We start from the raw sequence: 17,276 nt of genomic DNA on the forward strand, positions 1-17,276 counted from the left end.
TTTCCCTTATCATTGATAAACATCAGTAAACTATCTGTATTTTCCTGCTTAGCACTGCGCCCAGTAAGTTCAAAGCCAAGTTTTCTGTTTAATTTTGGAACAATAGGAATTTCTGATCTGTTTATCTGCATTTTTCTTCCATCTTGATCTTCCATATCTGGTGATTCAAATTTTCTACGAGCAAAAGAGGGTTTGATTGAACAAAAACATTTTTATATAGCCATCAGTCATTTTTTGGAAGTACCCTCACTGCTAGGTGTTATTTTAAAAATCTTTACTCACGTAATAAGCCAGAAATGGTTTCTTATTGGGGTCTTCATTTGTATTTCTCTGATTACTGGTGAACTTGAACATTTTTCATGTTTATTAACCAGGTTTAAAATTATTTGTTTGCTTAGGAGGTGGCTTGTATTTAATTAAGGGAGGAGCTCAGCCAGTCAACTCAAAGACAGATAAATGAAACCCAGGAATACTTCACTCTTAGATTTAAGCTTCGACTCCGCCTCTGGTTTTTTCCTCCTCTAACAGAGCCCTTTGTGTATGTCAACCGTCAGGGAAAGGGATCTCAGTCTGCAAAGTGGGCGGAACACTGTATTGCCCCCAAATATGTGTATTATGTGCTTATCCTACTTCCTATTGCTGATTTCGGTGTTTATGAAACGAGTTCCTGAAACCTAACCGTGCCTGGAGGACCGGCTGTCGCGGGAACTCTTTCCGCAGGAGTGGTTTCTCTCACTCGGCCTTCGATTGGCCCTCCTGATCCCGCAGGAGTCGCCGCGACGCGGGCTTGCTTAGCGCGGTTGATGCGTGTGTTGAGTGGCTGCTTCTGCCTTTCTCTCCCCCCACCTTTTTTTTAGCCATAGCTATGGTTACCACGTCTCTCCCCGCCTCTCTCCACCTACCAAGAAGGCGACTGGCTATTGGCTGCCTGTCACCAAGTAAGCCAGTCATTGGTCACTGGTGAGAACAGGGCGCTCCCCCTACCCCTGTCTCCCGGGTCTCTTGAGGAGCCCAGGAAGGAGGCTCGGGTAGTGCCGCCGGGCCAGGGGCTGCCGGGACCCAGCTACGGCAGTCGTTAGCGGGTCATGTCGGCCGCCCAGGGCTGGGACAGGAACCGCCGGCGGGGAGGAGGCGCCGCAGGCAGTGGCGGCGGCGGCGGAGGTAGCGGGGCCGGCGGGGGCAGTGGGGGCAGCGGGGGTCGGGGGACTGGCCAGCTCAACCGCTTCGTGCAACTCTCCGGGCGGCCGCACCTGCCAGGTGAGTCGTGGGACAGGGTCCTGACAGGGCGCGGTAGGAAGGCGACTGCTACCTTTTCTTTTCTCCCTGGCTTTCTTTTCCTTGGGAGGAGGAAAGGCAGGCCCCACGCATAGCAGAGGGACTGGGGCATAGAGAAAAGGAAAGGTGTCTTTGAGGTCAGGGAAGGAGCAGGAACACAGCGAAAGGAAGTATTTTTGCTTTGTTGAAAGCTCTGTGCTGAGAGTTGTCTTTTCTTTTCAAAGGAGAGGCCGCTGTTTCATTGACATTCCTAAATATTTCGCCTATTCTGTTCCTAGCCTCGTCCTCTTCCGCAGTTTTATCTTGTCAAAGAAAGACATTGGCGCCTAGCTGTTGAGAAATTATTTTTAAAAGGGTGCTAGATTGAGGAGAGAAGAGGGAAGAGCATTCCAAAGAGTGATTTTGTAAAAAACACCTCGAGTGTGCAAGAGTTAGGCATTCTGAGACAAGAAAGCAGGAGGAAAGGCGCGGGGTGGGGTAAGGGGGACGGGAGGGGGTGTTGGGGTGTGGGTGGGAAACAGAACCAAGAGAATTAGGAAGCACTAGTTAAATTATTAATATTTTGGAATGTCCAGAGCAGAATGGCGAGCGTGATCTGGATTTTAAGGGGAGAAAATGAAGATCAAGAATCTACTTAGTGACAAAATTATGCTGCCTTTACTATATAAAAACAGCTGATTGAGAATTGGAAAAATGCACCTAATGTGATTATTTTACGTTTTGACCTACAATTTCCTATCCTTGAGTTCAGATGCCTTAAAAAACAAAGACAAATCAAATCGATGTGTGTGTGCAGACGATTTTAAAAAGAAACATTTGTAAGTGAAGTATCGTAGGGGGAAGATAGGGAAGCAAATACTACACAGAATGTCAAATATTATATTGGGCAAGCTTATTTCTACTTTGAAGAGAACTAGCAGGAATGATGTGTTAATCATTCACCATATTGTTTGTGAATAATGTTGAAATTGATTTTATCAGTGATGTATTTGTTTAACCGATGAGTTTTGAGAACATGATGGTTTTTGAATTTGTTTTACTAGCATGCCTGTACTTCCAAGTAGTCAAAAATTATTTGATTAATTTGAAGATAACAAAGGGAATTTTGCATATTGAATGAAGACAGTCACTTGTTTGTGATGAGGTTATTGATGTGTGTTAGAAATGCACATGAACATTTCTGTGTGCCATTAAAATTAACACTGAAGCAGTTTTAAATAGTCAAATATGTAATCTACCAGGAGTTGGGTTTGAGGTGATAGTATCAAACTGGGTATTCGGGATTGCCAAGTATGTGATCTTTAAAAAAAGGGAAAAAAGGAGAAATCCTTTTTCTTACCCCAAATTAATAGTGAAAACTTGTATTTTTGTGTATTGGCTGATTTGAAGATAAATCTTACCAAAGACTATTACCAGTTTGCCCTCTACTACTACTTATATTTAGGTCTTTGATCTCAGATTAATTATACCATGGGCTTGATATAGGCATTCCCAGGCTCAAAGAACCTGGTTGGTGCACTTCCTCACTGCCACCACCTGATGGCAGTGGAAGCCATGATTTCTGATATGGGGCTTAGGTGTGGGGCTATTTAGGCATTTCCTTAGCAGACAAGGCCAAGAACAGCCATTTGTCCAGAGGTAAAGATAAACGTGTTTAAGCTGTGAAAATTCATGCGATTAATGAATTTCAGCCTTTTCTTTCTACTTTCTTTTCCCCTTGATTGGTGCTTCATTCTTCCTTCCCAAGTAGGCGGCCTCTGTCATTTATTCACTATCAGAATCGCGAACATCTGATATCTCAATATATTTGGAATTCTTGTACACCAATTCATTATTTTCCCCAGCATGACATTTTAAGTCTCTTCCCCCTTCCCCCCCCTCCCCCGGACTGAAAGGTTGTATATTGAGGTGTTTAAAAAGATTTTAGGTGATGGTGAGGGATAGAAATGTCTAGGGCAATTTTATGGCTGACCCTGGAGGTTAAGCATTTTTTTCTTTTTTAAGTTTTTGTAGCCAACTTTTTCCATTGAATTCTAATCCCATTTTCCTTTTTTTTTTTTTTTTCTCATCATTCTCTACCAAGACTTCCAGATACTAAGCATCCAGAACCCTTTCTTACTTTTTGCACACCCACTATCCAGTCCCTGGTGAAACAAAATAGAACAACCTGCTCTTCCTGGAGTGTTCTCTCTCTTCTTCAGTGATAGCATCCTTATCCATGCAGTCAGGCAAACCTGAAATTTGGGCATCTTCCTTAAGTTTTCTTCTCGCTTGCATTTCAGGTGTAATTAATCACCCAGGTCTGTTTATTTTATTTCTACTATAACTCCAGTCCATGCTGCCATCATCCCTCACTTAGGTTTCCTGCAGTAGCTTGCTTGCTTGCTTGCTTGCTTGCTTTTTTCCCCTGCAGTAGCTTTCTGAGCAGTCTTCCTGCTTCTACTCTTGCTCTCCAGTGCATACAGTACACTCATCTTTTGCAAGCACAAAACTGTTCTGATCTCTGCTTACAACCCTTTACTAGCTCTTCATTGCTTTTAGGGTAAGGCAAAAATCTTAACCACCACCTAAAAGGCACTGCATTGTCTGTCTAATTCTCGAGTTAATTCTACATCATGTTGGATGCTCTTTGATCGTTTTCTATTTTGTTAGACATCATGCTCTCTTCTGCCACAGGGCCATTTCACATGCTATCCCATCATACAAGAACTCTCTTACTCCTCATTCTGTTCCTTTTTTTTTTTTTAGCTTCTCTTCCATTGGAACTTAGCTCAATCACACTGTGTTTTCAGGAAAGCCTTCTTTGACCTTCTCTGATTTATTGTCTTCCCTGTACACACTCATGTGGTTTTCCTTGGGCATACTTATCATTTATGTATGATTCCTTGATATGCTGGATTTCATACTCTTGATATACACACACACTAATTATATATGTATATATACATGTGTACATATACACACATATACTCAAATTCTAAATGAGTACATTGGCATTATATGTAAGCAATTAGTTTCTTGTGAATTTGATTAGTGGGTTCAATTCTCAACAGCCCCATTGACTCTGGACAAATGGATAAAATCAAATTCTTACACATAAAAATAGATTAGACTCTGCATTCATGGTGAGAGCACAAATGGTATTTTGTGAAACCTTGTTTGAGTAGCTTCTTGTCTTTTTGCTGTCTCCTAAAATGCAATAGTGATTATCTGTTTGCCCCATAGGCCAAGAAATTCATAGCTTTTTGGTCCTGGATTTCTAACTCATAATCTCTATACACTCAGTAAAGAACAGGGAACATTTTTATAGAATAAGTATGCAGAGGTAGAGCTCAGGGGCAAGATAATAGATAATAGAACCCAAGTTACTATTGTAATTTCCCTGTGTGGATTTGATTAAATACAGTGTATTACTTGGGATAACAGTTAACATCGCTGCTAATGAAAACTGAAAAACTGACAAAGAGAAGGAAAAATATAACAACTGGTAAAGCTGGGCAAAGATAGCATTGAAATCTTAATATAAAAATGTGAAATGTGTTATATGTTCATGACATGAAATCCAAATGGTACAAAAGAGCATATGATAAAAGGCAAGTTTTCCTTCTACCTTTGACCCCAGCTAATTGGCTTCTTTCCCTAGAGGCAACCAATGATAAATTTCCTGTGTGTGTGTGTGTGTGTGTGTGTGTGTGTGTGTGTGTGTGTGTGTAGAGAAACAGTAACATTTGTTTATTTGGATGGGCATTTAAAATGGTTACAGTTGGGCGCCTGGGTGGCTCAGTTGGTTAAGCGACTGCCTTCGGCTCAGGTCATGATCCCGGAGTCCCGGGATCGAGTCCCGCATCGGGCTCCCTGCTCGGCAGGGAGCCTGCTTCTCCCTCTGACCCTTCCCCCATCTCATGTGCTCTCTGTCTCTCTCATTCTCTCTGTCTCAAATAAATAAATAAAATCTTTAAAAAAAAAATAAAAATAAAATGGTTACAGTTTTGCTAATGTAAATGATGATACAATGAATATCCCTCTATACATTTTTGCACATGAGTGAGTCTGTCTAGAATAAATTCCTAGAAGTGCGATTGCTGGGTCAAAGGCTATGTACTATTTAAATTTTGATGGATATTGTCAAATTGCCTTCCACAGAGGTTGTACCAGTTTATGTTTTACTGTTAGTGTTGGACTGCTGGCCTCCCATACCCTTGATGATAAAGTGGGTTATCAAACTTCTTTAAAATTGTCAATTTAATAGGTATATTTTTCTTCATCTTTTCAATAGATGTAAGAACTGTATTTGTTAACTTTATAACATTTGCTTATATTTTTTATTCACCCGGTTATATTTTTTGTTCATTTTTCTGGTGGGATGTTGAATATTTTTTATAGGAGCTCTGTGTTTTAAGGAAATTAGTTGTCTTTGATATGTGTTGCAGATATTTTTCACAGTTTGTCATTTGGCTTTTGACTTTGTTTCTGGTATATTCTTTCAGCAGAAATTAAAATTTTTTGTAGTTGTAATTATTAATCTTTTTTTGGATTTTAGCTTTTTGCATCATAAGAAAGGCCTCCCCTATTTAACTATTATTTCTGATTAAAATGAAAATTCTTATGTTTTTTTCTTGGTACTTTTATAATTTTAAGTTAAATGCACTTATCTATAAAAAATATAAATTATGGGGCACCTGGGTGGCTCAGTTGGTTAAGCGGCTGCCTTCAGCTCAGGTCATGATCCCAGGGTCCTGGGATCGAGTCCCGCATTGGACTCCCTGCTCAGCGGGAGAGCGTGCTTCTCCCTCTCCCTCTGCCTGCCTCTCTGCCTACTTGTGCTCTCTCTCTCTCTGTCAAATAAATAAATAAAATCTTAAAAAAAAAAATATATATATATATATATAAATTATGTAAAGTATTAAGGTAAGAATCCAACATTTTTCTAGGTGGCTACCGAGTTATCACAGGATTGAAATATTGTCTATAGGTGTATTTAATTCCTACATATAATTTGGGGTTCTTACTGGGACTTTATTCTGTTTCATTGATTATTTCACCTATTTGTACCTTAATGACCTCATTCTTTGAGTATAGTCCTCTCTTACTCTAGTTCCCAGAGTTTTCCTGGATATTCTTGCTTGTTTAGCTCCTCTCCCCCATTCTGTTGATATTCTCATTGGTAGAACATTATATTTACAGATTGATTTAGAGATATTTGATGTCTTTTTGAGGTTCAAACTTCAAGAGCAGGGAATATATTCATTTCTTGTTGTTAAGGTCTTCTTTCTCATCTCTCAGTAACATTTTAAAGTTTTTTCATAAAGACCTTTCACATTTCTTGTTATGTTTAGCCCTTGGCATTTTATCTTTTTTGTTGCTATTGTAAATGGAGTTTCTACTTTTATTATATCTTTTATCTTGTTGTACCTAGCCGCCTTTAGAATTCTAATGCTATCTATAATAGTTTCCCAGTTGTTTTTTGGGGGCTTTGCAGTTAAATGATCACATTATTACAAAATAAAAATAGTTTTATTTCCTCCTTTCCAATTTTTGTTCTTACTTCTTTCTTTTGTCAAATTAATTTGGCTAGTACTTTCCCAAAATATTAAACAGTAAGACAGTAGTGGATCTTTCTCTTATTGCTGACTTCAGTGGGATATTTTTTGTGTTTTCCTGTTAAGGTTAGACCTGACTTTAGATTGAAGTGTACATATTTTATCATGTTAAAGTAGTCCACTATTGGGCGCCTGGGTGGCTCAGTTGGTTAAGCGACTGCCTTTGGCTCAGGTCATGATCCTGGAGTCCCTGGATCGAGTCCCGCATCGGGCTCCCTGCTTGGCAGGGAGTCTGCTTCTCCCTCTGACCCTCCTCCCTCTCATGCTCTCTGTCTCTCATTCTCTCTGTCTCAAATAAATAAGTAAAATCTTTAAAAAAAAAAAAAAAAAGTCCACTATTGCCATTTTATTAAGATTTCTTAATATGGAAGTAAATTTTTGGATACCTGGATGGTGTGGTTGGTTGAGCGTCCGACTTTTGGTTTCAGCTAAGGTCCTAATCTCAGGGTCATGAGATGGAGCCCTCTATCCCGCTCCACTTACAGCGGGGAGTCTGCTTGAGATCCTCTCTCTCCATTTCCCCCTCCTGCTTATGCTGACTCTGAAATAAATCTTTAAAAAAATATGGAAGTAAATTTTGTCAAAAGCTTTTCAGCTTCTTTGGAAATTATGTAATTTTAATCCTTTGATCTACTATTGTGATGAATTGTACTAATAGATTTACTATTACTACACCATCCTTGCATTCTTGAATCAGTTCTCTTTGTCACCATGTATTATTTTAAATGTGCTGCTGGGTTCTATTTGCTAAACTTCATTTAGAAATTTTGTATCATTCCTCATAAGCTAAATTGCTCTGTAGTTTTCTGTGTTTTATCTTTGTTGGGTTATGCCACTTTCATAAAAATTATTTCAAAGTTTTTTTTGTTTTTGTTTGTTTTCTTTCTGTCTCTGGCTAAATGGCATTGAAGTTAAAGGTTTGGTTAAATTGACTGTGAAATCTTTGGACCTTGAGTGGGAGAAGAGGATCTCTTTGATGTCTACTTTTATGATAATTTGGCTGCTTACAATGTATATCTTCGGGGGGAAGCTTTGATAACTTATATCATCTTAGAAAATAATCCATTTCATCCAAGTTTTCAAAATTATTTTGTGTGCAGTTGAGCAAGATATTCTTTTATGTTTAAAAACATTTCCTGGTTTTTTTTCTTGGTTCTTGGATTTTAGAACCAGCTCTTGGATTTTTTTTAATTAGTTCTACTGTTTCTTCTGTTTTCTTATTTATTACTTTTTTCTTTCATTGTTTTAAATCCTTTGTTTAGCTTTTCTTAGATTTATTTTGTGGTTGTTTTTCTGTCTTCTCATGTTGGATGCTTAATGTTCTTTTCATTCTTTCTAAGTGTTATAAGATTTCTTCTGGGGCGCCTGGGTGGCTCAGCTGGTTAAGCATCTGCCCTCAGCTTGGGTCATGATCCCAGAGTCCCCTGCTTTGCTCTCTCACTCTCTCTCGAACAAATAAATAAAAATCTTTAAAAAGAAAAAAGATTTCTTCTGAATACTGCTTTACTTGGTTCTGTAGGTTATAGGCTTCCTGTTGCATTTGTTTTCTTAATATCTTGCAATTCCATTTTTTATTTATTTTCTTTAGTACAAGAGTAGTTAATTCTTTTAAACTTTTTCTTAACATTTCCATTTATGTTTTTAATAGCTTGAGATATAATTCAAATGCTATACAATTCACCATTTAAATTCACCATTCACCATTTAAAACCAGTGGTTTTTAGTATAATCAGTTATGTGCAGTTATTACCACAGTCAATTTTAGAACATTTTTGTCACCTCAGGAAGAAGCCTCATGTCTTTTAGGTATTATTCCCTTATTCTCCTGCTTCCATTCCCCACTCCACCCCCATCTCACCCCTAAGTAACCACTAATTTACCTTTTGTCTCTGTAGATTTCCCTATTATGGACTTTCTCGTATGAATGGAATTATGTAGTATATGGTCTTTTGCAGCTGCCTTTTTTTACTTTGCGTAATGTTTTCAAAGTTCACCCATGTTAAAGTGGTGGCTATCAATACTTCATTCCTTTTTATGGCTAAATAATATTCCATTGTGTGGATAAACTACGTTTTGTTTATCCATTTATCCACTGATGAACATTTAGACTGTTTCTACTTTTTGGCTATTAAGAATAATGCTGCGGGGTGCCTGGGTGGCTCAGTCGTTAAGCGTCTGCCTTCGGCTCAGGTCATGATCCCAGGGTCCTGGGATCGAGCCCCGCATCGGGTTCCCTGCTCGGCGGGAAGCCTGCTTCTCCCTCTTCCATTCCCCCTGCTTGTGTTCCCTCTCTCGCTGTCTCTCTCTCTCTGTCAAAATAAATAAATAAAATCTTTAAAAAAAAAAAAAGAATAATGCTGCTATAAATTGCATAGAGGTTTCTGTGTGAACATAGGTTTTCATTTCTCTTGGGTATATACCTAGGAGTGAAATTGTTAGGTCATATGGTAACTCTGTGCTCTATGTATATTCATTTGAGGAACTGTCAAACTTTTCCAAAGTGGCTGGAATTTTACATTCTTACCAGCAGTGTGTGAGGCTTCCAATTTCATCATGCTCTCTTCAACACTTGTTATTATCTATTGACTTTTTAATTCTAACCATCCTAGTGTATATGAAGTGGCATCTCATTGTGATTTTTGATTTGCATTTCCGTGATGACTTATGATGCCAAACATTTTTTCTTTCTTGTTTGCTTGCTTTCTTTGTTTCTCTTCCAACTTTTTTGAGGTGTAATTGACATTGAGTATCTTTTCATGTGCTAGTTGACTAATTATATGTCTTCTTCAGAGAAATGTCTTTTAACTACTTTGCCCCATTTTATTTATTTATTCATTTATTTACTTATATTTTTAAGAGGGAACTCTCCACCCAGTGTGGGGCTCTAACTCATGACTCTGAGATCAAAAATTGCATGCTGTACTGATTGAGCTAGCCAGATGCCCCTGCTCCATTTTTGAGTTGTCGTTTTACTATTGAATTTAAGAGCTCTTTACATATCCTAGATACAATTTCCTTATAAGATACATGATTTGTAGATATTTTTCATGTTCTGTGTTGTCTTTTCACTTTCTTAATTGTGTTGTTTGAAGCACAAAAGTTTTAAATTTTGGTGAAGTCCAGTGTATCATATCTAAAACTCTTGCTAATCCACGGTCATAAAAACTTACCCTGTGTTTTTTTCTAAGAGTTTTATAATTTCACTTTTACATTTATGTGTTTGATTCTTTTTGAGTAAGTTTTTATGTTTGGTGTGGGGTAAGGGTTATCTCAACTGGCTGCCCTATTTTCCCAGCTCCATTTGTTGGAAAGGCTGTTCTTTCTCCGTGGAATAGTCTTGGCATTCTTTTTTTTTTTTTTTTAATATGGCTCTTTTTTTTTTTTAAGATTTATTTATTTGAGACAGAGAGAATGAGAGAGAGAGAGCACATGAGAGGGGGGAGGGTCAGAGGCAGAAGCAGGCTCCCTGCCGAGCAGGGAACCCGATGCGGGACTCAATCCAGGGACTCCAGGATCATGACCTGAGCTGAAGGCAGTCGCTTAACCAACTGAGCCACCCAGGCGCCCCTAGTCTTGGCATTCTTGTCAAAAATCAGTTGACCATAAATATTCAGGTTTACTTCTGGACTCTCGATTCTGTTCTATTCATTTGTATGTCTATCCATGTGCCAGTACCATACTGCCTCCCATACTGTTTTGAAATCAGAAAGTGTGAGTCCTCCTACTTTATTCTTTTCCAGGATTGTTTTGGCTATTCTAGGTCCCTTGCAATTCCATATAAATTTCAGAACCAGCCTGTCAATTTGTATGAACTCAGAGGTTCTCATAGGGATTTGTGTTGAATCTGTACATCAGTTTGGGGAGTATTAACAATCTTAATAATGTTGTCTTCCAATTCCTGAACATGGGATGTTTTTCATTTATTTAGATCTTTAATTCTTCATGTAAATTTTTTAAAGTTTTTGTAATTTATTTATTTATTATTTTTTAAAAGATTTTATTTATTTATATGACAGAGAGAGCGAGCACACAAGCAGGGGGAACAGCAGAGGGAGAGGGAGAAGCAGGCTCCCCACTGAGCAGGGAGCCCAATGCGGGGCTCGATCCCAGGACCCTGGGACCATGACCTGAGCCGAAGGCAGATGCTTAACTGACTGAGCCACCCAGGCGCCCCTGTCATTTAAAATCAATTAATTAACATATAATGTATTATTTGCTTCAGGGGTACAGGTCTGTGATTCGTCGGTCTTATAACACCCAGTGCTCAACACAACACATACCCTCCCCAATGTCCATCACCCAGTTACTCCATCCCCCCAACCCCGTACCCTCTAGCAATCCTCAGTTTGTTTCCTAAGATTAAGAGTCTCTTATGGTTTGTCTCCCTCTCTGGTTTTGTCTTGTTTTATTTTTTTTCTCTCTTCCCCTATGATCCTCTGCCTTGTTTCTTAAATTTCACATATCAGTGAGATCATATGATAATTATCTTTCTCTGATTGACTTATTTCACTTAGCATTATACCCTCTAGTTCCATCCATGTCATTGCAAATGGCAAGATTTCATTTTTTGATGGCTGCATAATATTCCATTGTATATACGCACCACACATCTTCTTTATCCATTCATCTGTCGATGGACATCTAGGCTTTCTCCATAGTTTGGCTATTGTGGACGTTGCTGCTATAAACATTGGGGTGCAGATGCCCCTTCGGATCACTACATTTATATCTTTGGGGTAAATACCTAGTAGTGCAACTGCTGGGTCGTAGGGTAGCTCTATTTTCAACTTTCTGAGGAACCTCCATACTGTTTTCCAGAGTGACTGCACCAGCTTGCATTCCCACCAACAGTGTAGGAGGGTTCCCCTTTCTCCGCATCCTTGACAACATCTGTCGTTTCCTGACTTTTTAATTTTAGCCATTCTGACTGGTGTGAGGTGGTATCTCATTGTGGTTTTGATTTGTATTTCCCTGATGCCAAGTGATGTGGAACACTTTTTCATGTGTCTGTTGGCCATTTGGATGTCTTTGCAGAAATGTCTGTTCATGTCTTCTGCCCATTTCTTGATTGGATTATTTGTTCTTTGGGGGTTGAGCTTGATAAATTCTTTACAGATCTCGAATACCAGCCCTTTATCTGATACGTCATTTGCAAATATCTTCTCCCATTCTGTGGGTTGTCTTTTGGTTTTGTTGACTGTTTCCTTTGCTGTGCAAAAGCTTTTTATCTTGATGAAGTCCCAATAGTTCATTTTTGCCTTTGTTTCCCTTGCCTTTGGAGACGATCTTCTTTAATTCTTTTGACAATGTTTTATGGTTTTCAGAGTTCATTTATATCTTGTTTGCCTTTCTCAGTCCTGTTGCCTATGTCCTTTACTATGTTTTCAGCAGTGTTTGTACTGCTGTGTGCAATGAAGATTTCATATCTGTGTCAGTTTTATTTTTTCTTACTGTTTCTTTCCTGCTTCCAGCCTGCTTATATTTCATCTCTTCTATGGTTTATCTTCTTTGAGTTAGAATCTCTTAAATCTTTTCTGCCTTTGAAATAGCATTAATTTTGGTACAGTTTATTGTCTTCTACTTCCTACCACAGCCACTGTACAAGGAATACAAGCTTATTATTAAAATTTGGAAAGTATTGAGTGAGAACTTGAAAATCATCCATATTAATTCCACTTAAAGACCACTGTATCAACATTTTGATATTTTGCTTTCCTTTTAGTTCTTTATCAGTGAATTATGTTTTATTTAATACTATGTAAATAATTATGTATGACTAGCAGCAACCTGGGATTCTGTTAAAACTGTTGTATTTTTAAATGTTTTTCTCATAAACACTCATTTATATTTTCTCTTATTTTATCAGGAAGAATCTGTTTCTCCTCAATGCATTATATGAATAACCTTTTGGGTTTTCTTCTAGCTGATGTATCCTATTTTATTTCTCTCATTCACAGCCAAGCTTTCAGAAAGAATAGACTCTTACTTAATTTCTTTTTTTTTTTTTCTCTTCAGTTTATTGCAGTCTTACTTCTGCCTCCTTCATTCCACTCAAGTGCTCTTGTTAAGGTAATAACCTCCTAATTGCTAAATCCATTAGATATCTCTTAGTCTTCAACCTATCCGACTTCTCTAGATTTTTATTTTGACTACCTCCTGTACTAGAGCCTAGGAATACATAATAATTAAACAAAGTCTCTATTCCTGAAGAGCTCTTAGTTATTCTTTTAGCTCTTGAACCTCTCATTAGTTTTCCTCTATCTGCCCCTTAATTTTAGTATCTGAGAATATATGCTTGTTTATTTGTTTTCCCTTCCTACTCTTAGATTTTCCCTGGGTGATATTAATCTCCCAACAATGCCTAAATCTGTCTCCAACCCAGACCTATTTTCCTGGTCTGTTTGCCAATGGCTACTACCACGCAAGTTACTGAAGAGTATCTTGAATTCAACATGTCAAAAAATAATTTCATCATCTTACCTGCCAAACCTTTTCTTCCTTTTTGCTCCTTATCCTAACTAGTTTCATGGCTAACTCATCAATTTAGTGATTCAAGCTAGAAACCTGGGAGTCACAGATTTCTTCCATTTGCTCATTCCTTATCCAGTTGGTCACAAATTTCTCCTCTTTACCCTAATTCTTCTGTTTGTCCCTTTTTACCTCTCCAACTTCACCACTGATGTCTTTCATTTTATATTTCAGCTGCATAGAAGTATTTAGTTAGTAACTTAAATTCTAAGAATAGGGTGGAGAGAGAGATTAAAAAGAAAAAACTTGTAATTTACTATAGTGCTACACTGTGTCATGATTCCATACATACCGTTTCTTCTAGCATTCCATTCTCCTAATTGTCTTATAAGACCCACTCAAGTATACTTTATACAGCTTTTTATTTTTAAAGATTTTATTTATTTATTTATTTGACAGAGAGACACAGCGAGAGAGGGAACACAAGCAGGGGGAGTGGGAGAGGGAGAAGCAGGCTTCCCGCGGAGCAGGGAGCCCGATGCGGGGCTCGATCCCAGGACCCTGGGATCATGACCTGAGCCAGAGGCAGATGCTTAACGACTGAGCCACCCAGGTGCCCCTATACAGCTTTTAAAAATTCTGTTTTTTGATACAAATAGGGTACTTGTACAGAGTAGTTACAGTGTATTTGGCCCTGTTCAAGGTGTTTTACAAACATTAACTTATTTCTCCTCATAACCTTGTGAGGTGAGTGACTTTTGCATCCTCTTCTCTGATGGGGAACTGAGGCTTAGTGAGAAACTACATGATTTGTGCAAAGACACATGGCTAATAAATGTCAGAGTTCGGCTTCAGACCAGTCTGTTGGACTTCAGAGCCTATGCTCTTGTGCCTCTTCTTTGTGGCACCACCTTCCTTTGTACATATATACACAAAGGATCACAGTACTTATGTCTGCTGAATTGCAATTGTTTGTTTCTCAACTTATCTCCTTACTAAGTTTGGGTTCCTTAAAGACAAAAATAATGTCTTATTCTTTATTTTTTTAAAGATTTTATTTATTTATTTGAGAGAGAGAATGAGAAAGAGAGAGCACGAGAGGGGGGAAGGTCAGAGGGGGAAGCAGACTCCCCGCTGAGCAGGGAGCCCGAAATAATGTCTTATTCTTTATCATATTCTACAGAGACTTAGAACACTGTCCAGCTTTTAGTAGGCTTTTAGTAAATGTTTATTGAATGAGTAATTATCAACATCTGTGGTTATTCATGCAAGAGAGTTATTTTACATTACATAGTCTAAAATACTTTTTTTTTTTACTAAGGAATTTAGCACATACATTTTTTTTTTTTTTTAAGATTTTATTTATTTGACAGAGAGATAGCAAGAGCAGGAACACAAGCAGAGGAGTGGGAGAAGGAGAAGCAGGCTTCCTGCCAAGCAGGGAGCCCAGTGCGGGGCTCGATCCCAGGACCCTGAGATCATGACCTGAGCCGAAGGCAGACGCTTAACGACTGAGCCACTCAGGCGCCCCAGCACATACATTTTTTAAAAAGATTTTATTTATTAGAGAGAGAGCACACATGTGCACAAGTTTGGGGGGGAGGGGCAGAGGGAGAGTGAGAAGCAGATTCCCCACTGAGCAGGGAGCCCAATGCAGGGCTTGATCCCGGGACCCTGGGATCATGACCTGAGCTGAAGGCAGATGCTTAACCAACGGAGCCACCCAGGCACCCCTAGCACATAGAATTTTTGTATGGCTTTTCTAAATATTCTTTTTTTCCAAGTAGTTTTATGTTGAATTATCAGAAATAGTTGTAGCATTCTTCCGTCTATGCCTTTATTCTATCCCCTCCTGCCTATTCAGAAAATCTGTGTTATTATCACTTCTCTGTCCTGTGTCTTCAACCTTTTTCTCTCCATCAGATCATTCCTATAGCATTTGAGCTTTAAGTTTTATCTCTTCTAATCTCTCCTTTTCTTTTTATAGCCAAGTTTGTGAAAGCATTGACTAGAGTTGCTGTCTTCATCACCATACCTCCCCATCACATCTTTGAAGTTGGTTTTGCTAATGTCACAAATGACATATGTGTTGTCAAATCAAGTGGATGTTTTTCAATCTCCATCTTACTCTCTCTTCATTTTATTTTTTTAAGAATTTTTTTTTTTAAGATTATTTTTGAGAGAGAGAGAGCAGAGGGAGAAGGAGAGAGAATCTCAAACAGACTCCCCAATGACTGCAGAGCCCGATGTGGGGCTTGATCCCAGGACCCTGAAATCATGACCTGAGCCAAAACTAAGAGTCAGCCACATAACCAACTAAGCCACCCAGGGCCCCAGAAATACGGAATTTCTAATGTGCATTCCAAACTGGGTACTTTAGAAAGAGGTAACATATTTAGCTTTAAATACACATGTATATACAAAACTAAACATTGAGAAAACTATTTGGGAAGAAAAATAACTTTGTAAAGCTACATTGAAATTTTTCATGCTCAATTTTTATTTTAAGTATGAAACTTCACTGTGCATTTATGGAAAAAATTCTACAGTGCAAATGTTCTTGTGAAATGGTATCTTTGGAAATCTTTATTTCTGAGTAAAGAATAGCATTTTATTTTATTTTTTTAGAATAGCTGTTATTTTTTTTTTTTTAAGATTTTATTTATTTATTTGACAGAAGAGACACAGCAAGAGAGGGAACACAAGCAGGGGGAGTAGGAGAGGGAGAAGCAGGCTTCCCGGTGAGCAGGGAGCCCGACACGGGGCTCGATTCCAGGATCCCAGGATCATGACCTGAGCCAAAGGCAGACGCTTAATGACTGAGCCACCCAGGCACCCCATAGAATAGCTGTTATTTTTTAATATAATGCTTCATGCAGGTATCTTACTGGCAGTCATGGCTACTTTGGCAGTATTCATATTGAATATTTTTTGCTTTTGCATTTAAGTTTTTCTTATTGGCTCTCTGCTTGTTACATAATAGGATTGTTACCAATGTTTCAAAACAGCTTGATTTTAAATGTTAAACTTCTAAAAACAGGTTTTTAAAAAAATTTATTTATTTGAGAGAGAGCAGGGAGGGGCAGAGGGAGAAGGAAAGGGAGCATCCTAAGCATGCTCCACACTTAGCACGGAGCCCAACACGGGGCTTGAGGTCATGACTGGAGCTGAAATCAAGAGTCAGACATCCAACTGACTGAGCCTCCCAGGCGCCCCTAAAAACAGTTTTAAATTAGATAGCAGACATTAAAAATTTGTTATTTCGTGAATATTTTGTTGTTTTTTGTCAGATTTGGTCCAACACAAGCTTTTATTGCCTTTGGTCAAGTCTAGGTATTTTCTTTGAACACACTGCATTTGCCAACAGAAAATGGTGACCCAAGAGAAGCGAAAGTGAGTTCATAAAGAACAATTGTGACTTCACTTCAAAATTGATTACTTTTCTAATATTAATCAGGGAACAGAATCAGTAGAAAAGTAATAAATGACATTTCTGGATAGAGTCATTTAACTATAGCATTTGCGAATTTCCTTCTGCTTGGCTCCTCAGTTTCACTTGCAGAAATAGGGAGGGTTCTGTGTTTCTAAAGAGCTACCTATCTTTGGTGGTCCTTCAAGGAGATAGGTTGCAAAATTTTAGTTCATCAGGCATTGTCCCAATGTATTGATTAAAAACAAATCTGTTTGGGGCGCCTGGGTGGCTCAGTTGGTTAAGCGACTGCCTTCGGCTCAGGTCATGATCCTGGAGACCCGGGATCGAGTCCCGCATCAGGCTCCCTGCTCGGCTCTCTCTCATTCTCTCTCTCAAATAAATAAATAAAATCTTTAAAAAAAAATAAAAAAATAAAAAATAAAAACAAATCTGTTTTTCGTATTTAGTCTCTTATATCTACACTCACCCAACACATAGTCTTTCTCTCTCCCTCAAGGATG

General features: G+C 38.5%; 1 protein-coding gene across 2 annotated transcripts in view; it reads left to right on the forward strand.

The window, feature by feature from the left end:
* Nucleotides 1-960: 960 nt before the first annotated feature.
* KLHDC10 (kelch domain containing 10) overlaps nucleotides 961-17,276 on the forward strand; it is a 56,821-nt gene continuing 40,505 nt past the window's right edge. Inside the window, exon 1 of one of the 2 annotated variants that reach the window (XM_035021108.1) lies at nucleotides 961-1,257. In XM_035021108.1, coding sequence (XP_034876999.1) covers nucleotides 1,086-1,257 — 172 coding nt within the window. In that variant the 5' untranslated portion in view covers nucleotides 961-1,085. The remainder of the gene's footprint in view (nucleotides 1,258-17,276) is intronic. The other variant, XM_035021109.1, reaches the window with a different exon arrangement.

This window comes from Mirounga leonina, unplaced genomic scaffold (assembly GCF_011800145.1).
Source record: "Mirounga leonina isolate KUSES-001 unplaced genomic scaffold, KU_Mleo_1.0 Mir_174, whole genome shotgun sequence".
NCBI lineage: Eukaryota > Metazoa > Chordata > Mammalia > Carnivora > Phocidae > Mirounga > Mirounga leonina.